The sequence below is a fragment of the Meles meles genome, chromosome 6 (genome assembly GCF_922984935.1).
Source record: "Meles meles chromosome 6, mMelMel3.1 paternal haplotype, whole genome shotgun sequence".
NCBI classification, from domain to species: Eukaryota; Metazoa; Chordata; class Mammalia; order Carnivora; family Mustelidae; genus Meles; species Meles meles.
The window spans coordinates 40,835,049-40,860,442 of record NC_060071.1 but is presented as its reverse complement, the minus strand read 5'-3'; the positions used below and the strand labels follow the sequence as shown (position 1 = coordinate 40,860,442).

The 25,394-nt window shown below is 34.5% G+C and overlaps 1 protein-coding gene across 4 annotated transcripts in view; it reads left to right on the top strand.

The window, feature by feature from the left end:
* The window catches only part of RFX7 (regulatory factor X7), a 141,024-nt gene that overhangs the window by 79,025 nt on the left and 36,605 nt on the right, over window positions 1-25,394 (top strand). For 3 of the 4 annotated variants that reach the window (XM_046008551.1, XM_046008552.1, XM_046008553.1), the window contains 2 exons: window positions 6,215-6,297; window positions 7,726-7,848. In XM_046008551.1, coding sequence (XP_045864507.1) covers window positions 6,215-6,297; window positions 7,726-7,848 — 206 coding nt within the window. Of the gene's footprint in view, window positions 1-6,214; window positions 6,298-7,725; window positions 7,849-12,977; window positions 13,119-25,394 lie in introns of those variants that run through there. The other variant, XM_046008554.1, reaches the window with a different exon arrangement.

The following is a 25,394-nucleotide window of genomic DNA, read 5'->3' as shown; positions in this document are numbered from 1 at the left end:
TTTAGTGAGATTCCCTGAATACCAGTATCAGCATCAGTGGGAACGATTAGAAATCTGGATTGGGCGCCTGGGTGGCACAGTAGTTAAGTGACTGCCTTTGGCTCAGGTCATGATCCCAGGGTCCTGGGATCGAGCCCCGAGTTGGTCTGCTGGTTTGGTGGGAAACCTGCTTCTCCCTCTGCGACTCTCCCTGTTTGTATTCCCTTTGTCGCTCGCTCTCTGTCAAATAAATAAAATCTTAAAAAAAAAAAATCAGGATTCTCTGGCCCCCACTTGAGACCCTACTGATTTAGGAATTGTGAAGGTGGGGTTTTGCAATCTTTAACAGACTCTTCAGGTGACTCTGATGCATGCTAGAATTTGATAGCCTTTTTATTGGAGTAAACTCAAATGATAAATAATATGAGAAAATATTCAGTCTTATCTTCAACCAGAAAATTTAAGACTGTGAAATACTTTTTCATACCCATAAGAGTAGCTAACATTTAAATCTTAAATTTTAACAAGGATATAGAAAAATTGTAGTTTTGTTCTTGGAAATATAAATTGGCATAATGGTTTCAGGGAATAATTTGGGAATACCCAATAAAGTTGAAGATCTGCATCTTTGATGACCAAGTATTTCTACTTTTAAGTATTTACCCTAGGAAAAAAACTCTAGCACAAAGATGCACCAGTCAAAATTAAGGATTTTCTTTGTAGTGCTATATGAAATAATAAAATTTTATGATAATTGTCTATCAGTAAAGAAGGAATAAGCTGGTTTTAATGCATGCAACTATTATGTAATCTGTTAAAGTCAACGAATTTGCAAATATGGCAAAAAGTTAGCATCATTTAAAAGTGAATAGTGGGTGGCTCCTGGGTGGCTCAGTGGGTTAAGCCGCTGCCTTCGGCTCAGGTCATGATCTCAGGGTCCTGGGATCGAGTCCCGCATTGGGCTTTCTGCTGGGCAGGGAGCCTGCTTCCTCCTCTCTCCCTGCCTGCCTCTCTGATTACTTGTGATCTCTGTCAAATAAATAAAATATTTTTAAAAAATTAATTAATTAATTAATTAAAAAAATAAAAGTGAATAGTGGTGCATGTGTACCTACTTCCAGAACCTTGTCTGAAATTTAAAAAATTAAATGGGATATTAAAATATTAAAAGGATTCCCATCTCGCTTTGTCTCATCTTTCAGGATTCTGTTTCAAAAGATGATTGAATTTGGGGCACCTAGGCAACTCAGTTGTTGAGTAGCTGGCTGTTGATTTCAGCTTGGGTCATCACCTCAGGATCCTGGGGTCAAGCCCCAAATCGGGCTCCAGGTTCTCAGCGGGGAGTTTGCCTAAGGATTCTCTCTCTCCCTCCCTCTACTCTTCCTCCCACCTCTGCTTGCACACTCTCTCTCAAAGAAGTAAATAAATCTTTAAAAAAAAAAAAAAAAGTGATTGCATTTGCACAAACCAGAATCTTCAGTCTAATTGAGAGGGGAAGGTATAACTAGACACTGAAAATCATTTTTGAATAGTAAATGCAAAAAAGCCCCCAGGAAATGTGAACTAATTAAGTATAAATTCTTGACTAATTGCTGTGGCCCAGAGTAGAGGGACAAATAGGCATATTATAGGATCATGTATCCAAAATTATTAGAGTTGAATTTTTAAGTAATTTTTTTGGTTTTTGTTTTTTAAATTGGTCTTTGGTTTTGTTTTGTTTTGTTTTTTAGCCTGGGGGCGGGGGTTGGGGAAGAGTACAGAGGAAGAGGGAGAATCTTAAGGAGGCTCCATGCCCAGTGCAGAACCCCCCACAAGGCTTGATTTCACAACCCTGAGATCATGACCTGACCTGAAGTCAAGAGTCAGACATTTATCCAACTAAGCCATCCAGGCTCCTAAAGTTAGGGCTTTTTTGGTTTGTTTTTGTTTGTTTTTTTCTAGAAATAAAAGTTAAGTAGAAGAGGAAATGAAGGCTCTATATTCTAAAGTGGTGCTTCTCAATCTTTTTTTTTTTTTAGCTCATATTCCATTTTGATAAATATATTTGTAGTTAATTTAATTTGAAATTTCACAATAAGTTAAATACTATTCTAGGGTGCCTGGGTGCTCAGTCGTTAAGCGTCTGCCTTCAGCTCAGGTCATGATCTCAAGGTCCTGGGATGGGATCAGAGTTCCACATCCCGCTTACTGCTCAGCAGAAAGCTTGCTTCTCCCTCTCTCACTCCCCCTGCTTGTGTTCCTTCGCTTGCTGTCTGTCTCTCTGTCAAATAAATAAATAAAAATCTTTTTTAAAAAATAAAAATAAATAAATTTAAAAAGAATAAATACTATTCTAAAATTGATTGAATAAAAGATTTTGTGATTACAATGAAGAGTCCTTTCCCCTTCTCTCATTTTTATCTACATACAGAACAGGGATCTTCAGTTCTCTCAGAAGTGTTAGAGAGAAAGGTCTAACTTTCTATATTAATCAGGGTGGGCTAGACAGTGCTGCCATAACAGTGTAAGCCTGGAATACCAGTAGCATAAGCACAAAAATTTACTTTCTTTCACATCATATGTACAGCATAAATCACTGGAGGCCCTTGCTCCACATAGTCCCTTGGGAACCCACATTGAGACGCTGGCATGTTGTCGTTTCACCAGTGAAAGACATGGCTTCCAAGGTGCACAAAGGGAGAAAGAGAATGGAACATTGATGCTTAATTCTGTTAACTGAGAAATGAAATATATCATTGGTGCTCCATTCATAGTCCTATACTAGCTGCAAAGGAAACTGAGAAATGTAGGTGAGCAAATGGAATATTGATGAGCAGTGTCTGTTTCATGTTCTCTCTACCACTTTACTTGCACCTTATAGAAGGAATTAGATAGCTCCATGCTACTAGTTCATGGTGTGAATGAATATTTTTTATCAGCCAAAACTTCAGAAGGGAAGGGAGTTTTTCAGTGGTAGCACTCGAATGCCAAACTCCACGTTGAACCTCCAGAAGTGACTTGATTTTGCTTATCTTGCGTAATGCCTTTCCCCTCCTCGGGATCACATGATAACAAACTGAATGATGAATCTGATTGTTTGCTACAGGCTTTTCTGTTCAGGATGTGAAAGAGCAAAGCACTAACTAGGTCCCATGCAAAATTAAGTTTGAAGTGGTTTCCTGGAAGGTTTTTTTGACATTTCTTAAATCAAACTTTAGTTTAATGATTTCCTTTTGTGTATCTTCTTACAAAGATTGAGATGTGTGTGAGAAAAGTCCTCATAAGTTTTCAGAAGAGATCTTTGGGGCACCTGGATGGCTCAGTCAGTTAAGTGTCTGATCTTGATTTCTGCTTAAGTCATGATCTCAGGTTTGTGGGTTCAAGCCCCATGTTGGGCTCCAAGCTGGGTGTGGAACCTGCTTGAGATTCTCTCCCTCTCCTTCCTGCCCCTTCTCTCTCCCTCTCTTAAAAAAGAAGAAGAAGAAAAAAAGTTCTTCAACCATAATAGTAGGAAATTATCACCTTAGTTCATTCAACTAACTTGGTAATATTTGAGATTTCCCCTAAACTTGAAATTGGTTTCAATAGCTTTGCTTTGAGAACTTAACTTCTTATGTGGGTTTTTTGTAACCTAGTCTACTTTGGATTTAATATGATAGACATTGTTGAGATTAGGTGGGTGATGTTAATAATATTGAACAGAAAATATTTTAGGAACTATATTTAAGTTAGATTCAAGTAAGGGAAGGTTGGAGGTAGGGAAACCAGCTAGTGTTGTACTTTTTAGTGATACGAATCTAAGTTCCTTAGGGCAAGGACTATCATGTTGTTCATTTGGTATTTCCAGTCTTTGTAGGTTCATTTTGAATTTGTAATTATTGCAAATCATTTGTAGAACATGGCAGTAAATAAAATCAGTGAATAAATAAATGAGTAAATGAATTCTTCTTTACTGTTAAAAGAAAGCTAAACACCTAGACTTACATAGTGACAAGGAAAATGAAGAGCTTGGAAGTATATGGGGTAAAGAGTTAAGAGGGCTAAATAAAGAGGAACAAAATTAAGCATACTCTAAAACTGAATGCACTAGGGAACTGGAGAAAAGAAGGTGTTAAGGAACAGTTGGGAAAGAAAATATCTGTTTTTGTTTTCTTTGAGAGGAGAGTTATACAGGATATTGCTGATAAATCTATTAGGTATTGGAGTGAGAGTTAATTGGAAAAAGACCCCATAGACAGTGGAATGGAAAAAAAAAAAGTAGATTTGGGAGTTATTTACATGTAATTGATAGATTAAATCATTTTGTGGATGAATTCTAGGATTAAATTATTTTATAGATGAATTCTGTTGAGAGTAAGAATAGGCTAAGTTACATTGTTTTAAACTTTTTTAAAATTGGATCTGTGTTTAAGCTGTGTTTTATGATATGAAGATAAATTCTGTTACCAGGAATGCCAATAATTTGTCCACGTTGTCAGTTGCAATAGAGTTTTGCTGGAATTAGGCTACCAGAATTTCACTATGATATTTTTACTGTAACAGGAGTTTGTGGCACATTTAAAGCTACTTTGTTGTAAACAGAGCTGGGAAAGAAAGCTATATACAGTCCTCAGTATAGCAGAAATTATTTTAAAGGATAGGTTTAGAGACAAAAGGATATAGTTGCAGAAAAGCTATAGAGAGTCTTACAAATAGGTCCTCCAAATAGCAGCCCCTGCTGCAGCTCTGTGAATAATTACATCTGCATTGTGTGGAAAGGGTTGTTGGTAGTACTTCAGTGTTTTTACACCTCAGTTCTATCTCCATGTGTCAGTAGCAGCATCAGTCATGTGTTCTAGGTTTTTGAGAATTAGAAAAGGATCATAGAAGTCATCTCACCCATTTTGCATTTGTAAGGAAAATTTGACAGAGCACCAAAGCTTCATAGTCATTAAATGGTTAGGCTAAGACTAACTAATGAATATTCTTTTGACTTCTAGTCTAGAACTTTTCCTATAATCCTGTGCAGTACTCCTTCTTTAAATGTGATCAAAACTGAGAAATTTTTTTTGTGTGTAAACATTGATTTTATTGTATCTAGAGTATAAGAATTAAAAGGAAAGTACCAGGGGTGCCTGGGTGGCTCAATGGATTAAAGCCTCTGCCTTCAGCTCGATCCCTAGGATCCCAGGGTCCTAGGATCGAGCCCCACATCAGGCTCTCTGCCCAGCAGGGAACCTGCTTCCCTTCCTCTCTCTCTGCCTACCTGTGATCTCTGTCTGTCAAATAAATAAATAAAATCTTTAAAAAAAAAAAAAAAAAGGAAATTACCATTTTCTCTTAGTAACTTTTTATGTGCAATAAATTTATCAAACAACTTAACTATTACTTTACTGATGAGAAAAAAGCCTAAATTTTTTCTTTGGCAGGTGATTCATTCCATCTGGTTTAAATTTACACAGTCAGTATTTTTTAATTATTGTTTTTTATTCAAGTATAGTTGACACACAATGTTGCATTAGTTTCAAGCGTATGACAGTGATTCAACAAGTTTCTATACATTATGCTATGCTGACAAGTGTAACTACCGTTTGTCGCCGTACTATAATAATAATAATAATAATGCTATTATAATACCATTGACTATATTCTCTATGCTATACCTTTCATCCTTATGACTTACTCATTCCATTACTGGAAGCCTGTATCTACTGCTCCCCTTCACTCATTTGCCCATCCCCTCTCTTCTAGCAGCCACCGGTTGGTTCTTTCTACTTACAGGTCTGTTCCTACTCTTGTTTCATTTTTTAGATTCCACATAGGAGTGAGATCACATGGTATTTGTCTTTCTCTGACTGACTTAATTCACTTAGCATAATACCCCTAAGTCCATCCATGTTGTTTCAAATAGCAAAATCTCATTATTTTTTACAGCTGAGTAATAGTCCATTGTATATCTATACCACATCTTTTTTATCTGTTCATCTATCACTGGACACTTAGGTCGCTTCCATATCTCGGCTATTGTAAATAATGCTGCAGTAACCATAGGGATGCATATATCTTTTTGAATTTATGGTTTCATTTTCTCTGAATAAATACTCAATGAAATTACTAGGATCAAATGGTATTTCTGTTTTTAGAGAAACTTCCACAGTGTATTCCACAATTGCTGCACCAATTTACATTCCTACCAACAGTACATGGGTGTTAGTAAATTTTGTTGAGGGATAAACAAGGTATTAAAAATGTTTTCCTTTTCATCTTTTGTAACTAGAAAGAAGTTGAGAATTTTACAGACCTAGAGAAACTCTACCTCTACCTTCAGCTGCCTTCTGGTCTCAGCAATGGAGAGAAAAGGTATATCTCTTCTTGCTTTTGCCTTTATTACAGTGTTAATAGGACTGTGGTGTGTGGGGGTGTGTCATGGTTGTTATTGTGTGCTATTCCTAAAATCATCAGAAAACAGAATGGCAAAATAGTAGATCTTTTAGTCTTTGATCATATTTGGTTAAGTGTTTACTTATAGTTTTTGCTGATTCATTTTTACATCTGGGTAAATGCTATGAAATGTAATTAGTGTTGTTTTTTAAACAGATCAATATATTTATGCAGTTTGAGGGATTGTAAAAATTGGACAGAAAAGCAAAAAATAAATAATGCATATTATAAGCAATGAAGCTACAGGAGTTTTTGTTTTTTTTTAGTACTGCTAGGTGAACAGTTGACAGAATATCAAAAAGAAAAAGTTAAATTGCATATATGGAACATGAATTTATTGTAAATATAAGATACTTTAAGTGTGTTTGAGAATATTGCTGTATTTTCATTACTAAAAATATTTAATAATTTCATGTAGAAAATAGAGATATTAGCTTGTGCATGCTATTAAAAGTTTCATTATTCTTCTAAATTTCTCAAAGTTCATTTCATTCATGTTAAGTTATACTTAAAATTCTGTCACTTTAAAATTGTGTATAAAAAGGAACGGCATGAAAATTCTGTTGCTTTTACCCCTTCTCCCTCAAACCAAATTTTATAACCATTTTAATCATTTTTTTTGTCCTAGAAACTTGCTCACTATCTTCTTTGGAATTAAATAAATTATTGTTCTAGTTAAATGGGATGAATGTCAGAATCAATAGAGCATCTTCCCTTATGTTAACTTGGGTGTACATTTTATGGATTTAGTTTATAAATGACTCTGCCATATAGTAAAAACTAAGGATGTTTAGTCTGGTCTGGGGAAGGACTGTAGCAGGAAGTTATAGGAAGGACTGACTGTAGGAGGAAGTTTGTCCTCTCAAAACCTGTCTGGTGTGAATTGCATTCTGGAGCTTGGAGGGCTCAAGGTTAGTTACTTGAAAATACTAAGCAAATAGAAAGTATTTTTTCTATAGCTTACTTTAAAACTTTGATGATTTGGCAAATTTAGGCAAAAGAACAGGCAAGTAAATGAACAAATATCCACTTCGAGGTCATTTTCACCAAAACGAATACCTTACATTGTCAGCGCTCCATCATCACCTGTGCCTCTATAGAGACCATCGGGAGGGATGGAGCAGGGTGATAACTTGAGTCAGTCACTAGCTGTAGAAAATGGCTCACAACCACAGGTGGGCAATTCGTATATAGATAACTGGGCATCTACTGTATGGTTTGAGTTTGGTTTGGTCATTTATAGTGTGTTTACATACAATTCTTTAATGGAACTTATAGGCCTGGCTCAAAAATTATCAATTAATTGCTGTCTGGTTCAGCTAAAGCATGTTTTTGTTTTATAATCAGTGATCAGAATGCCGTGTCATCTAGTCGGGCACAGCAAATGCATGCCTTTTCCTGGATTCGAAATACGCTAGAAGAACATCCTGAGACTTCATTGCCCAAACAAGAAGTCTATGATGAGTACAAGTAAGTATCATGTGCATACATTAGGCATGCTGATGTGTTAAACCATTTAAGTACTATACTTGGCCATAATAGTTTGTTTATCATTAGTGAATATCACAGTGGTATGTGGGATTTTGACTTAGAGATTTCTAAGGTTCTTTCCATCTCTAAGCTTCACTGGTAGTATATATCATCAAGGATAGATTACTGAATAAAAGGATTTCTCTTTGGATGATAGGAGGGATGTTTGAGGGTAGAATGATGATTATATAGGATTGATGAATGAAAGGGATCCTATAGAGTTCTTAAGGATGAAAGAAGGGTGTGTCTGGAGTTAGAACAGTGGAAGGCAATAAATAAGTCAATGTGTAAGGGGAAACTAAAACATGTTTTTTATTTAGACTTCCTACAGGCCTTTTTCATATGTCCAAAACTTTTCTAATGCTTCTCTATACCAACCAAAAAAAAAAAAAAAAGCTAAGTTTCTAGAATATTGTGAAATACTTATTCATGAATGAGGGAGTTCAGTGGCTTGTACATATTAGACATTCAAATAATGTCATTTGTACAGATAATTTGTTTAAATACAGGAAACAAAAATAAAGAGACTAATAGACCTTCTGGTTAAAGACAATGTAATAGTTTCTAAGTCTAGTTTTGTTTAACATTTTTGACATAATTTATTCTGGCAGAGTAAATAAAACCAACATTTTAAGAGTATTTAAGTGTCAAACCAGCAAGCATTCATGTGTTGTATTTATACAGTTTGAAAGAAAAGTGTCAGATAAATGCTATTGTTAGCCAGTGTAAGATCATGCTAAGATCATACACTTGTAAGATCATACACTTACTGAGATTTTGGTTTCTAGAAAGAAAACTTCTACCTTCATTCAAAATTGATTCCCTCACCTTAAGGAACATAATGGAGCTAGAGAAAGTTGAGAGACAAATGTCTGAAATGATCAAGGGAACAACGTTAAACTGAAGAGCTTTAGATTTTTTTCTCTTTAAGAAAATTAAAGCTAAAAGTGTGTGTGACCCAAGTCTATAATAAGGTCCATTCTCTTAAATTATAACAATCTGTTGAATACCTGCTCGTGCCAGACCCTGTGTAAGTTCTGAGGATATAATGAATAAGAGACAGCTCCTCTCGTTCATGAAAAATATGTATGTATTTATAGTAAGTATTAATTTTTCACTAAACCTAACTAATTAAAACAGATAACCCTATAAAACTACAAAGAAGCAAATATTAATTAAAAGGGTGTTAATATCAGTAAACGGGATATGTTGAAGAAACTCTGGACTGAGTATCAACAGAATAGATTCTGTTATTAAAGTTGTGACCTAGACAGTTGTTTTAACAATTTTTTTGGTCAGATGCGTTATCTATAAAGTGAGGCAATTGAAGAAGTATGAGATTTCTTATAGCTTTAAAATTCTAAAAGTTGTCTGACGTAGGAAATGTTGAGGAACGAGTTATCCAGAGATGTCTTGCTAGTTTCCCAAAAGGCAAAAATAGATAAAATAATATATGAAATTTTCATAATGAATTAATTAGAGAACTTGAAATATTCATATATTTTTTTGAAATGACATCTTTCCACGGTAGAACCCTTTTTACATTGCCATTAGAGACCGTACCCTATCTTTGTGGAACTGTGATTCTGACCCATTAAAGCAGTCCTTATGTTCCTAAAGGTTTCCTGCCTTTGACAAAGAATTGTTCTATTTTTCTATTAAATCATTTTCTGAGATTCCCATAAACCCTCATAATTGTTTTCATTATGAAAAGTTAGAGGTTTTCCTAAACAAAAAAGAAATAAAGCATTTCATCATTGTGTGGAAGCAGTGGGAGCTTCAATTTTGAGTAATTAAGTTGCATTGGTAGTGGAGAGCAGCACAGATAAAAGGAAGGGACCTTGACTAGAGTTGAAAGGGGAAGTAGTAGTTAAGGGAAATTTTTTATAATAATGTGACTAGGAAAGAAATGCCTGTTCTGTTTATGGAATGTGAAAGAACCGTGGTAATGATTATGCCTCTTTAGAATACTATAACGTACTATACCTCAGTCTGGGTATTTTAGTTCAAAAACCATTTCACTAAGAATAAACTTTATTTTCTGTTGTATTCCCTACAGGGTTTCCATGTACTAGATACTAATTTAATATTAAGAGCAATTAGAATGGACTCTGATCCCTGACATTGATAATAAAATTTCAGTGTTTTGAGACTTAAGTCTTTTAGTGTATTCTTGTCCCCATTGTATAGATGAAAACATTGAAACCCAGGGAAGTTAGGTGACTCTGCTGGTGTCACAAAACTAGTCAGGGGCCAATATACGGCTAGAACTCATGTTCCGTGAGTGTTTCATAATGGGTGAGAAGGCAAACTTGTTAAATTTGAGAGATAGCATACTGCGTGGGTAGAAAAGATTGGTCAAGTATTTAGAAATAAAGTTGGCTCTGACTTCGCCTTAGGCTGAAGTCAAAGTACGTCAAAAGTACGAATTAGTCAAAGTACGAATTAGTCAAAGTACGAATTAGTATACATACAGACAGTATACATGCTATAAATAATACAACTGGGATAAGAGACATAGCACAGTAACATGTATTAGCATGACATGGGCTGAGAAGAAAGTATATTTGTGGGGCCACATCCTCAGAGCCTGTGGGAGCTCCAGATTCAAATCATTCTTTCATTTGATTATCCGTTGCCTAAACCATAATTTGCCATGTGGGTTTAAAAAACTTGAGAGATGAAAAATGTAGGAGGACTATAGACAGGCAAGAAGTAGATCAACGTATCAGGAAATAACTAGTTAAAAGTTTTTAAATTATTTTAAGTTGTATTGTCCAAAGAAAGCAAAATGTAGTATAACTACATTTTTTTTTAAGTACAAGAGTTTTAAATTACAGAAGAGACTTCAACTAGATGAAAAATAACATTTTTCTCTGAAAATATTTTTAGAGAAATTTTGTCCTTTCCTAATAGCCTTTTAGATTAATTAATCATCTTCCTATTTGGAGTACATTAATGAGGTTTCCTGCAAAAAGCTTGACATAAAATGACCAGTCTTAAATTGATTCTATTTTAAATACTCACTGAAAAAAATGTTATTAAATATACCTTTATTTTAAACGATTCTATTGTATATAGACCCTTGTATAATTTATTGCAATGAGGTTCAGGTGTATTTTTTTGTGAAATTAATCCCTTTTACAGTCATTAAAATCAAAATCCCTTTGAGATTCTATTTTCTATTTTCATGCTAAATTAATTACTAATACGAACAGAAAGCTTTAAGGGGCTTTCAGCATGCAAAAACAGCTTAATTTACAAATGATCCTGAACTTTTATATTTGTTGAAACTTGAATTCTGATAATCTCATGTTTATGAAAATGATCATTAATGTGTTTATATTATTTTTGAATTATGAAAGTAGTATGTGTTCATCATTACAGTTTGGGAAAGAGTTATAAATGTTTTGTTTTGTGTTTTTTTTTTTTTTTTTAAACTGGTACCAGTAAATCTTACTATCTAAAAATAACCACTTTGGTTTTTCTCTTTTTATTTTTTTCTAATGCCTTCTTGCGTATATGTTCTTGTTATTGTTTAACTAAATTTGGCCCCACTGGTTACACAATACTTGAAGGGGGAAGAGTGGCAAATAACCCTGCAGTGAACATTCTTGATGATATAATTCAGTGTATGTTATCAAAATTGAGATTGTTGGTTTATGGACCTTTATATATTAAAGATATTAACTATTAAAATGTAAATGTTTTTTCAAGATTACTGTTTATTGTTTTAGTTAATCTCTTTATAAGTAGTCTGATTTAGCCACTTTCTTTACATCTTGTAGCATTGCTGTTATGCTTAGAACTTCCCTATGCCACTAACAGCTGAATACCCATGTATTTTTCCTAGATTTTTTAAAAGATAACTCTTATTTCACTTTTCATGTATAATCCCTTAGTCCATCTGGTATTTATTTTGGTGAATACCATTAGATAAGGCACTAATTTCATTTTTTTCCTGAATATTATTAACTAATTATTCCAGCCTCATTTATTGAATGATTTTTTTTCTCTTTAATACACTAATCTGTAATATAACTTTGAATTTACTAAAGCCCTTTTTGGCGTCGGTTTTTTCTTTGATATTTTCTGTTCTTATTCCAGTACCATATCATTTTTAATATTTTAACTATTAACTGTTTAAAAAACTGGTAGGACCAGACTCCTCTTACTAACTTATCCCTCTTTTTAAAAATTTTACTTGGTTTTATTTTCAGACCAGTTAATGTTTTTCTTATCAAGTTTGGGATCACTTTTCTAACTTTAAAAAAGTAAACCTCAAAGGAATTTTGATTCAAAATACATTAAATATGAAATCTTATATTAGAAAAATTAATTTCAGAGCTAGAAGTATGTTTCTTAATTTACATCTTTTTCGTACCCTTCATTGAAGTTTCAGTTTTTTCCCTTCAATTAAGTCCACTTGTTTTTCTGATTAAGTTTTTTTCCTTGGTAATTTTTATAGTATTACTTATATTAAAAATATTTTTTCTGTTTGCTTTACTGTTGATTTGTTTAGATTTATAGGATATCTGTAGACTTCTATTTATGTTGTACATTTTATATTTATTGAATTTTTCAGTTGTTACTTTTGACTTGAGTAAGATTTATTCTGTATATCTTCTTCATTCTCTTTATTTTATTACATGTAATGGGTTTTCCTTCTGATTTTAAATAATAACAATGATAGGCATCATTTTCTCTTACAGTTCTTTGATGTTAAGGATGTATTATGTATAGTTTATCAGGACTTTATTTGCTATTTTGTAAGAAATGGATATTGAAATTTATCAGATGCGTTTGGGCATTTATTGACATTATTATGAAGTGCTTTTCTCTTTGACCTATTGATGTGATATATAAAGATATTACCTAACATATAAACCCTTTTAGTTCTAGAATGAATGTTCTCTTCATATCAAGATGTGTAACCTTTTAGTGTGCTGTTGATCTCTGTTTTCAAGTATATTATTTAGGATCTTTGCATCTATATTTATGAGTGAATATTTTGGTCTGTAATTTTCTTTTTTTGTGCTATCTTTGTCAGGTTTTGATATCAGGGTTAGGCCAGCTTCGTAAATGAATTGGAACTCTTTCCCTAAATTTCTGTGCTCTGGAACAGTTTATATAGCATGGGACTTATTTGTTCTTGAAAGTTTTAAAGAACTCAACTATAAAACCATCTAGGCCTGGAGCCTTTGTTGGAGGTAATTCTTTGACAATTTTTTGTGGGTTTTTTCTGGTTAGGTTTTTACTTCATTAGTCAAATTTAGTAATTTGTTTTTCCTTGAATTCAGTCACATTTTCAAATGTATCAGCATAGCATTACATATATTATTCTCTCCTAAATTGAGTTATCTTCTATATCTCTTATATCTATTTTTGTGTTTCTAGTTTTTAAACATTTGAATTTTCCTCTTTTTTTCAAATTATACTTAGTTGTAGTTTATTTCTATTGTTTTTTGTTTTGGTTTGGTTTGGTTTGGGTTTTTTTTGTTTTTGTTTTTTCCAGAAAAAAAAAAAATGAAGTTAAGATATATCAGGGTGTTTCAGTTTTGGTTTTGGGTGGATTTTTTGTCCTTTTTCTTACTTATTACGTGCCTTTCTTTTCCTTCTCCTGATTTCCTTGGGATTTTTTTCTTACTCTTTAAATGGAATTCTTTGTTTTCATTCTTTTCGTATTTAAGATATGCACATTTATATCTATGAGTTTGCCTCTGATTATGGTTTTGGCTGTATCCTTAGGTATGGATATGATTTGTTAAATTACCATTATGTTCTAATAGTGTGATTTTTATAGCTCTGATTTCTTCTTTGACCCAAAATAGAAGTTTGGGCTTTTTTTTTTTTTTTTAACTTTTCATGTGCTTAAGAGAGTTCTTTCATTTTCTTTTGTTTTGCACTTGATTAATTTGTGACTTCATTATATTGTGATCAAAGAGTGAAAGTCACTCAATTTCTGAATTTTTATATTTGTTGAGGTCTACTTTGAGTGTAACGAGTTATCAGTTTCTGTTAAGTACTTCTGGACAGTCTTTTTATATCACTGTGTATTTAAGTATATTATAAGTATATTGATATGTGCTAAATCCACTTTTTTGTATTTTTCAAATCCTACAAATTCTGTGAAATCCCTTTTTTCTGTTTAATCAGTTGAAGATGAGTAGTATGTTAATCTCTTATAAAAGTGACATTTCTCACAGTTCCTCTTGATATTTTTAATGGGTTTTGTTTTATAGATTTCTGGGCTGTTTGATAGAAGAAAAGGTTCATGATTTTTATCTTTGTTATAGTTTTGGTCTTTTGTCAACAAAAAATGATCCTGTGTCATATGAAGTGTATTTTGTGTTAAATTCTCCTTTGATATGAATATTTTTTACCCATTCTGGATATCTGTCATATATATATATATATTTGCTCATCTTTTTTTTTTTTTTAAAGCCGTTTGTGTCATTTTATGTAAGCTATGTAAGCTGTTTTATATTACGTTTCTAAAGTTGTAAATCTAAAGTTGTTTCTGGTCTTGAAATCTGAGCAATAGAAGAAGCTGATAGAATGAACCGGTCTAGAAAGTCTGAATTGTTAGAAACACTTAGCAACAGGGATAGTAGTAGCTGCTGCTGTTCTTTCCTGTTGCCTCAGAAAGAATATAAGCATTAATCTTGAATGAATTTCTTAGTAAATAATATATGGCCTGTTTTAGCACTCCTGAAAATCTGTTTGCTTTCATTCTGGGTAGAAGCACAAACTTCAGATTTGTAAACTTCAGAACTTTGGCTGCAGTGTTTTCTGGTACACAAATGTTCTCTCTGAATCCCTTTTAAAAAACTCTCTCTAATATTTTAAGGAATATGATTGTGTTAATTTTTTTATATAGCCATGTTGTGTATAAACATTAATTTTATATGTATGATACTTTGGTGCTTACCAGCTAAGTTTGTGGTTTCTGTTCTGTTAACTAATGTAAATGAAACTTTTAGGACAACCTTGAAGACAAAAATAGATCCTACAAATACTTGTTTGAAGAGTGTTAAGATGGGGTACCTGGGTGGCTCAGTTGGTTAATTATCTGCCATGGGCTGAGCTCATGTCCTGGAATCAAGCCCCGCATCAGGCTCCTTGCTCAGTGGAGACCCTGCTTATCCTTCTGCCTGCCTCTCCCTCTGCTTGTACTCTCTCTCTCTGGCAAATAAATAAAATCTTTTTTTAAAAAAGGTGTTAAGATAGTGAATACTTCGTAAGTTAAATGATACATAAATGTTTTATACCTGTCTTAAATCTATGTTAAATTAAATCTAAGCATGTATGCATAATTTGTAAATTTATTAAGTGTATAATATATTGTTTAATGTTATAGCATCTGTATAAAATAAACAAATGGAAACAAATACCGTCCATTCCTCCCTTTACGGGTGACTCAAAGAAATGAAATAACTAGGCAGATTTGAACCCAGGTTTTGTTACTTCAAGGTTGGCTCTTTTTGCACTAATCCGTATGACCTTTAGAAACTTTTTCCAGTTGCTCTTTTTAAAATTAAAATTTTTGGAGCAGGATTTGCCATGCCTCAATTATATTTTAAAGATTTTTAACTGGTTAGAAATAAGCTAAAGCATAAAAGTGATAAGTTTTTTCAACATTACTTTTTGTTCATATTTGACAGTTAAATATGGATATTAAATATGTTTTAAGATAAAAATTGGTTTACAGTTTCTACTGTTGAAATTTATTCTAACAGTGTCTGAGTTGTTATCCTAAGTACTTTGTCTAATGTTTAAATTATTATGTTTCAGGTAAGATTTTTTTTTGTTTTTCCCACACTTGCTTGGTATAGTCTATTTCTTAGAAGTTTTTATCCTAGTGTCTCTTTTTTCTGTGTTTCTGTGACTTGACTTTCAAGGGGATAGTTAAATCAATTGCTTTTCCTCACATTCTCTGTTTCTGACCAATTGTGCTTTCACAGATTCCTCAGTTACTGTCTTTAACTTCTTAACTCTTTAGTGAAAAAAAGTATAAATAAATAGAGCAGTGGCAGAATAGAGCCACAATAGTGATATTATATCGGAAGGAACTGGTTCTCTTATATGACACAGTTGTAGAAAGGTTGACTGACTTTTCCAAATCACACTCACCATACTAAATACATTGTAATCATAACTGAAAATACAAAACAAGTCTCCTAATTTAAAATCAGAGTCTTTCCCAGTACACCCAGCTGTATATGACTATGAGAGCAGTCATATATTTTTAAATCTTTAGTTATCATTTTGTCACTACCCTTACTACCTTAACTTTTTTTATCTGCCCCAGCATGATTAATGGCAGTTGGGAGATACATAATTTTCTTTAAACTAAGGCAATTAGGACTTAAGCATTACCACTCCCAAGAACAGAGAGATCGTTGAAGAAATTAATAGTGCTTTAGTGCAATCAACATATTAAATGATTTTAAAGTAAATTTATTTGAGTGCATTAATTTTTGTGTACATGTATACATGTATATGTATATGCATTAATCATGTATACATAGTCCCTACTCTCAAATAGGAGAAACAGATCACTAAATAAAAAGAACACAGAGTTTCCAAATCAACCTGATAGAGTAAGGGCCAGCATCACACAAGAGGTGTTGTGTAAAATGGTAAAAACTAAATTTACCAAGCAGACTAGGGATTCAGAAAGGCATTCTAAGTGGAAGGTGTGTTATTAAATACATGGTAGCTTATAGTCAGAGTTCAAGAGATGATATCAGAGACCAGGCCAAGAAAATTAGACCTATTTCCATGTGTAGGTCTTGGAGAGTTATTGAAAATTTAAACAATAGAATAGTATCTCAGAAAATAAGAAATGATAAGGACAGGGAGAAAACTGGTATTTAGGGGTTAGGCAGAAGAACATGAGCTCTCCAAGATTGGGTAAGAATTTAAAACACAAATAAGAAAGCATGTTATAATCAGATAAGAGAGATTTTAAGGAGTTTACTCCAGTCTCTAGTGCCTCAGAGAGCTAAAGTAAAAGGAAGACAAGAAAAAGATCCATGTTATATGTGAGTTAATAGGCGGCTGGGATCTGTTGCCAGAGCAGTCTACATACTGTACTGAGGAATGAAGCCTGATTGCAATGCTCTAAAAGGTTTATAGGTGTGAGTACAGATAGGTTTTCTAAGGGATGGAGAATGAAGAAGTAAAAGTGGGCGGAGGGAGGCGTAAACAAATATATATATATATATATATTTTAGTCTTAGCCAGTAAGGATTAAATTCATTTGTATATAACAGAACATTCAGTGAACAGTAATTTCTTTCTTTCTTTTTTTAAGATTTTATTTCTTTATTTGACACACAGAAAGAGAGTGAATACAAGCAGGGGGAGTAGGAGAGGGAGAAGCAGGCTTCCCACTGATCAGGGAGCCCGATGCGGGGCTCCATCCCAGAACCCTGGGATCTTGACCTGAGCCGAAGGCAGATGCTTAATGACTGAGCCACCCGGGAGGCCCTGAACAGTAGTTTTAAGAAGAAAGAATTCATTTTTCCTTTTAGCAGCTCTGTGATACTGGCAGGGAACCCAGGCTTCTTCTGAATCCCTACTCTACCACCTATAAGCCTTAGCCTGGTTTTATTTGTTGCCATCTAAAATGAGCTACTGTGGAGATGCTAATATAAAATAAAATAAAATAAGCTACTGTGAAGGTACTAATCTAAAAAAATAAAATAAAATGAGCTACTGTGGCTGATAGGAAAAACAAGTGACTTAAAATTCAGATGCATTAAGGAAGGAAGGGAGAAAAAGATTGAAAATCATTGATTTGTGATACTTATTTAAAGTTAATCATTCTGTCATATTCTGCTGTTTTTCACTTTAAATTGCCATTTAAATATAATGTTTGTTTCCTCTTCCCAAATAGGCAAGTTACTTTTTTTTTTTTAAGATTTTATTTATTTATTTGACAGAGAGATCACAAGTAGATAGAGAGGCAGGCAGAGAGAGAGGGGAAAGCAGGCTCCCTGCTGAGCAGAGAGCCCCATGCGGGACTCGATCCCGGGACCCTGAGATCATGACCTGAGCCGTAGGCAGCGGCTTAACCCACTGAGCCACCCAGGTGCCCGGCAAGTTACTTTTTAAACCTTACACTAAGCCTTGCTTATAATAAAACCACAGTATTTTCTGTTAACTTTTTAAAGTTTGTGGTAAAATGCATAAAACTTGCCATCTTAACCATTTTTAGGTGTGTAGTTAGTTCAGTAGTGTTAGGTGCATTCGTATAGTTGTGTTACCATACCCCCACTCATCGACAGAACTCTTTTCTTTGCATAGAACTGAAAGTCTACCCATTTTCATTTCCCTCTGCCCTAGGAAACCACCATGCTATCTATCTTATGAATTTGACTGCTTTAGGAATCACTTATCTAAGGAGAATTATGCAGTATTTGCCCTTCTGTGACTAGCTTATTTCTCTCGGCACAATGTTCTCAAGGTTCATTCATTATAACATGTGTCAGAATATTCCATTGTATGTATATGCCACATTCTGTTTACCCATTCTTCCATTCATGGGTACTTGAGTTGCTTCCTTTTGGCTATTGTGAATAATGCTGCTATGCACGTGGATGTGCAAATATATTTTCACGATATTCTTTCAGTTATTTGGGGTTTATGCCCAGAAATATAATTGATGGATCATGTGGTAATTCTGTTTTTAATCTTTTGAGGAGTTACCATACTGTTTTTCATAATGGCTACACCATTTTATATCCTTGCCAGCAGTGCACAAGATTCTTAACATCCTTGTCAACACTTGTTATTTTCTAGGTTTTTTATACTGACACTTTGATGGGTGTGAGGTTGTATTGAGGTATGTTTCGTGCTTGTTGGCCATTTGTACGTACTTGGAGAGATGTATTCAAGCCCATTGCCCATTTTTTTTAATTAGGCTTTTAGTGTCATTGAGTTCTTTAATTTAATATAGGAGTTCTTTTTATGTCCTGAATATTAACACCTTGTATAAGATACTCAAATTAATTAATTAATTATTAATTCTATAATCATATACAAATTTATGCTCATTATAACAAACTGCAAGTCTAATAAAAGTATAGCATCAAATAAAAATCATTCTTTACTCTTCTTCATCCCACATCCTCCTGAGATTATAACATTCCCAATAGCTTTATTTTTCTGTATTTACTCAGAGAGTGTGCTTGCATGTGCTTGTGAGTGGAAAGAAGAGCAGAGGGAAAAAATCCTCAAGAAAACTCCCTCCAAGCCCCTTGTAGGGCTTGATCCCATGACATGACCTTAGCTGGAACCAAGAGTCTGAGCCATTTAGGCGCCCCATCTTTCTATATTCCAATATATAGACGTAATTTCAGTTATTCCCAGATTTTATTTTTTTAACTCAAATTAAACTATACCATACATATAGGTCTGACTTTTATCACTACAGCAATAATGTCCTAGGTAGCTTTTTTTGTCCATATAAATAGAGAGTTATTGCATTCTTTTTTTTCTTTCTTTCTTTCTTTGCTTTTTTTTTTTTTTTAACTGCTGCACAGTATTTCATAAATATCCCATGGTGTGTGTTTTTCACGCTCTTTATTTACAAACATTTTCTATGGTTGAAATAATACTGTAGTCAGCAACCTTGAATTATATATTGTTGTACTGGTATAAAAGTAACACTGAAGTATGGACTACTTAGAAGGGGAATTGTTGGATCAAAAGCTACAGTTTTATCTTTTCTTTTTTTTTTTTTTTTTGAGAGAGAGTTTGTGCGCACAGTGGTTGGGGGAGGGGTGCAGAGGAAGAAAGAGAATCTTAAGCCAGCTCCACCCCCAGCTTGGAGCCCATCTCCAGGTTCAGTGTGATGACCCTGAGATCATGACCTGAGCTGAAATTAAGAGTCAGATGCTCACCTGACTGAGCCACCCATATTCCCCTATAGTTTTATCCATTTTAATTTAATTTTTGAGTAATTACTATATTCATGTGATTGTAAGTCAATAAGTATAGATATATAAGGAAGAAATTGCATTTCACGTTTGCCTTTCAGCCACCCATTTTCTGTCCCCCTAGGCAACAATTCTAATTAGTTTCTTTTGTATCATTCCAGCAATATTTTGTAATAGTATACAAGTGAGTACTATTAGATACATTAGTTTCCCATTTTCTTTTTACAAAAACAGTGGCATACTATTTATCTGGTTTTGTGCTTTGCACTTACCCAGCAACAGATCCTGAGATCTTTCCATAACAGAGCATGAATTATACCTAAATAATTATAATTACATAATCATAATTATTAATCATGAATGGCTGCATCTTATTCTGTCCTATGAATTATATGTGTGTAGACCACAATTGATGAACATCTAGGTTGTTTCTAGCCTTTTGGTAATACTAACAATGCTGTTATGAATAAACATCAGTGAGAAATTTGAATATGTGAAATTACTAAGGATTAGTGCATTTTTAATTTGGGTAAAAGTTACTCGGTGCATAGAGATGTGAATTCTTTTTTATCTTTCCTGTATTATCTCTGCATCTTCTGTGGGGTTTTTTTTTGTTGTTGTTGTTATTGTAAGTTTGGGGGTTTTTTTGTAATTTTCGTGTTGGAGATTTTCTTGTGTGTCTGGTGGGTTCTTTGTTATCTGTTCATATTTTTAAATGGCAGGTTAGGTTCCATATATAGCCAGAGCTTATCTGCTGTTGGGCTTGACTTTTAGGTGAGCAAGCTTTATATTGAGAGATTTCTAGATGTCTGTATGTTCTCCAGGAATCATTCAGTTCTTTGGAAAGATCCCTCTAGACTTCTATTTGGGAAGCACACATTGGCTGCTGGTAGCAGTTCTGGACCCTGGACCCCCTTGGGAAGGGGAAAATGGACTCTTTTTTTGGTAGACTTTAAACACATCTGCACACTCCCACCCAAACTGGCTTTAGATTTCCACTTCACCTTTGCTGTCTCGGACTTCTACCCACTCCTTTAAAATTTCTCCAAAGTATTGTTATCCTGCCTGAGGAATTGATTTCTGGCTGCTGTTACTCTGTGCCTTGAGGAATTGGGGAGGGGGGGAGTATTTTCTCCTTACACTAACTTTCCTTTCTTTTTGTCTTTTTTTTTTTTTTAAGCATGTTATTTGTCCATCATATTTAGACAGAATCCTTCTTTATTTTGGCATTTGGAAGTGCAACACAGCATGTGATTATGTAACTATCTCAAGTTTTCTTGTCTTTCAGACTTGTCTTCCAGACTGATTTTAACTCCCCATAGTAACCTAGCACCTTGTAGACAACTTAAACAGTTTAAATGAATATCCTGACAGCCTAAGGCAGAGTAACTTCTAGATCTGTGAGACAGTTCTGTTAACAGACTTGGGCCCTCACCTCCTGTTTATTCTGTAGCTCATTGCATTCTTTCTTCATTAAACTTTTATAGGCTGAGATCATTAAGTTCTTTAATAATTCAAGCCCGTGAATTTGATGAGATAATATAGTAAAAGCATTATAAATGTATGCAGAAGAACCTTAAATTAACTTTATTAGTTGCATATTTGTATGCATTTCTCTCACAACTGATGGAAAGGAATTATTACCAAGAAACAACATCCCTGCATATCTTTGGAAACATATTCCTAATTTACTTTACCTCCTACACCCCTCCCTCACCTTCACAGCACCCCCCCTTCTTCTTGACCATAAGCAGCAATACTATTGAATTTCTAAATACTTGGTTAAAAAATGTGTTAGGATGGGGTGCCTGAGCAGCTCAGTCAGTTAAGTATCTGACTCTTGGTCTCAGCTCAGGTCATGATCTGAGAGTCGAGATTGAGCCCTGTATGGGCTCCATACTCAGCATGGAGTCTGCTCAAGACTCTAATGCACCTGTACTCTGTCAGAGTTCGTAGTTACCCTGCAAAGGGGAGAGTATTATATAGATAAAATTGTCACTTTAATGTAGTTGATCTCAACTTCAACTAAGAATTGGAATTACCGGGCTCCTGGGTGGCTCAGTGGGTTAAGCCGCTGCCTTCAGCTCAGGTGATGATCTCAGGGTCCTGGGATCGAGTCCTGCATCGGGCTCTCTGCTCAGTGGGGATCCTGCTTCTCTCTCTCTCTGCCTGCCTCTCTGCCTACTTGTGATCTCTCTCTGTCAAATAAATAAAATCTTTAAAAAAAAAAAAAAGAATTGGAATTACCTGGGAGCTTTCAAAACAAGTCTGTTTACTACCCCCTCCCTCCAGATATTCTGATTTAATTTTTGTGGGGTGCAGCTGGACATTGGGAGTTTTAAAAGCTCACCAAGTGTTTTACCACAAAACCAAGGTTGACACCTGTTTCTTGAGAGTATTGGTTGACAACTGAAGGGGTTATTGCCCCCCAGGGGATATTTAGCAGTGCCTGGAGACATTTTTGGTTGTCGCAATTGCAGTTTAATGCATGCATCTATTACAGGGTGCAGACCAAGTGTGCTACTTACCTTCCCACAAAGCATGGGACAGTTCCCCACAATGAAGAACTATCCAGCTCCAGATGTCAGTAGTGTTGCTGTTAAGAAACCTGCTTCATACAGTGCTGTAGCAATTCCCGTTTTATTGGAGCTCTTACTGAATCTATGAATTTGTTCAAGCTAGATATTCTGTATTCTCTAGTGACTCAGAGACTCTGTGTGTGTGTGTGTGTATAAGATATATATATTGATGATAGCAGTGTCACTGATATTTTAAGTCTCTTTAAAACCTTGAATGTCCTTAGTTTTTCGGTGGTATTTATTAGTTGTATGAATGATAGACTAGCATTAAAAAAGCACTTAATGTGCTAATACACTAGATGCTCTTAAAAAGCCAGTTAACTAAATTAACCATGTAATTGTAGCATAATGATAATAATCAAGAATCTTCATATTTATTTCATTGCATGTTTTAAGTGGCCTCTTTTTATCAAATAGCTGTTTTGATGGTTGGAAATGAACTGTTTTGAAAAAATACACAATTATTCAAAATTTAATTGATATGTTAAAGTATCTATGAATTTTTATTTATTGCTGCCTAACTTCAGAAATTTTGGTGAAAAGGGGCACTTGGGTGGCTCAGTCATTTAAGCTGTTGGCTCTTGATTTTGGCTCAGGTCATGATCTCAGAGTCCCTGTGCTCAGTGGGAAATCTGCTTGAGGATTCTCTCTCTCCCTCTCCCGTTACCCTCCCCCTGCTTGTGTGTTTTCTCTCCCCGCTCCTTTCTAAAATAAAGAAATCTTTTAAAATAAAAAATGAAAGGAAAATTTGGTGAGAAGGAATGCTAATGGTAAATTGAATTATAACAGCTTAAGAAAAATGTCCTCTATTGTTTTTGTCTGTCTAATTAAGCTCTGCAATGATAGGTGTGGATAAAAGGAAGAAAGATGCTGACAAGGTCAAACTCATTTAACTGGATAGCTCTAACTTGGGCTATTCCTGATGTGGAATTTTTCTTCTCTGCCCCACTATATCCTATGTGCCTAGGAAGTTTTTGCAGTTAAGATAAAAGTAGTCTTAAGAAATTACATAGGCACTGTTTCAGCGTTTTTATTTTACTCTTTTAAATTTGCTGTTATATTTACGTCATATTATTGTGTTTAGATTGAAGGTTAACGGGTACTCCTAACTTTCCAAAAAGACTTTAACAAGATAGTGTGCTTGGATTTATTTTTGTTTATTTATTTATTTTTACTGGATCACTTTACTGAATGATAGGGAAATTAAACAAGGATGAAAAAATACATGTTTAAAGGAGAAGTACGTACAGCAAGGTAGTCCTCCATGGACCATGGAAGAGGAGAGGCAGATTATACTGAGCTCTAGTAAGTCAAGAATGCCAACAATGATTTAACTATAGAAACAAAAGTCTTAAGCCATTTTGGTTGGGGGGAAAAGACCACATAAGCCGTTTTAATCAGGAAAATTCACAGTGGGCAAATATGAATGAATGTATATTTGAAAAAATAAGCTATATTACAGGATAGAAAGTTTTCAACTACCATTTATTTCCTGGAAAGAGCAGCCCAATGTTGTACCAAGTCTAAAAGATAACCATAGTGGATACCATCAGAAAAACAGAAAACCAGCAAACTAACATTTCACCATCTTATAAAACCGTAATGCTGCCAGGGACTTTGCCAAGTAGACACTGCAAGACCTTAACAAATTCCTAATTTGGGGAATATCGTTATTCTTTTAGATGTCTTCACTTTCTGTTTATTACTGTCATCATCTACTTTGAAGAATAGCTTTGTTTTCAAGGCAGTTTCTCTAACATCCTACTATAAAAAATTTCACATGTAACAGAATTTTGAAAGAATAATATTTTTATTGTGTTAGTCCCTATACAGTACATCCTCAGTTTTTGATGTAGTGCTCCATGATTCATAGTTTGTGTATAACACCCAGTGCTCCATGCAATCCATGCCCTCCTTAATACCCATCACCAGGCTCACCCATTTCCCCCAACCCCTCCCTTCTAAAACCCTCAGTTTGTTTCTCAGAGTCCATAGTCTCTCATGGTTCGTCTCCCACTACGATTTCTCCCCCTTCATTTTTCCCTTCCTTCTCCTAATGTCCTCCATGTTATTCCTTATGTTCCACAAATAAATGAAACCATATGATAATTGACTTTTCGCACTTGACTTATTTTACTTAGCATAATCTCCTCCAGTCCCATCCATGTTGATGCAAAAGTTGGGTATTCATCCTTTCTGATGGAATATTAGCCATCTTCCTTATCCATTCATTCATCTTCCTTATCCATTCATTGGGGCATCTTGGCTCTTTCCACAGTTTGGCTGTTGTGGACATTGCTGCTTGAACATTGGGGTGCATATGGCCCCCTTTTCACTACCTCTGTATCTTTTGGGTAAATACCCACTAGTGCAGTTGCTGGGTCATTTGAAAGAATAATATAAGAATATCCAGATATTCTCCACCTAGATTTAAGTTTTTTTCCTATACCATATGAAAGTAAGTTGTGGATATGCCTAAGGATAAAGACAGTTAGTTATAACTCTAATATTTTTATCACATCTAAGAAAATTAACAGTTCTACATTCCATCTATTCTGTGGTTTAGAGCTTTTTTTTTTTTAAGATTTTATTTATTTATCTGACAGACAGAGATCACAAGTAGGCAGAGAGGCAGGCAGAGAGAGATTGGAGGAAGCAGGCTCCCCGCGGCCCCGCGGAGCAGAGAGCCCGATGTGGGGCTCAATCCCAGGACCGTGGGATCATGACCTGAGCCGAAGGCAGAGGCTTTTTAACCCACTGAGCCACCCAGGCACCCCTGGTTTAGAGCTATTTTTAACACAGAAAAAACATTTTGTTATTTTTGAAGACTACGTATGTCTTAATGATTTGAGAACAGTGAAACCTTACTAAGATAATATGATTGGCTAGCTCATATCCCAACAAATGAGTCACTTCCACTTCTATCTTAAAGCATATGATGCAGATTTATGTAGCTGCA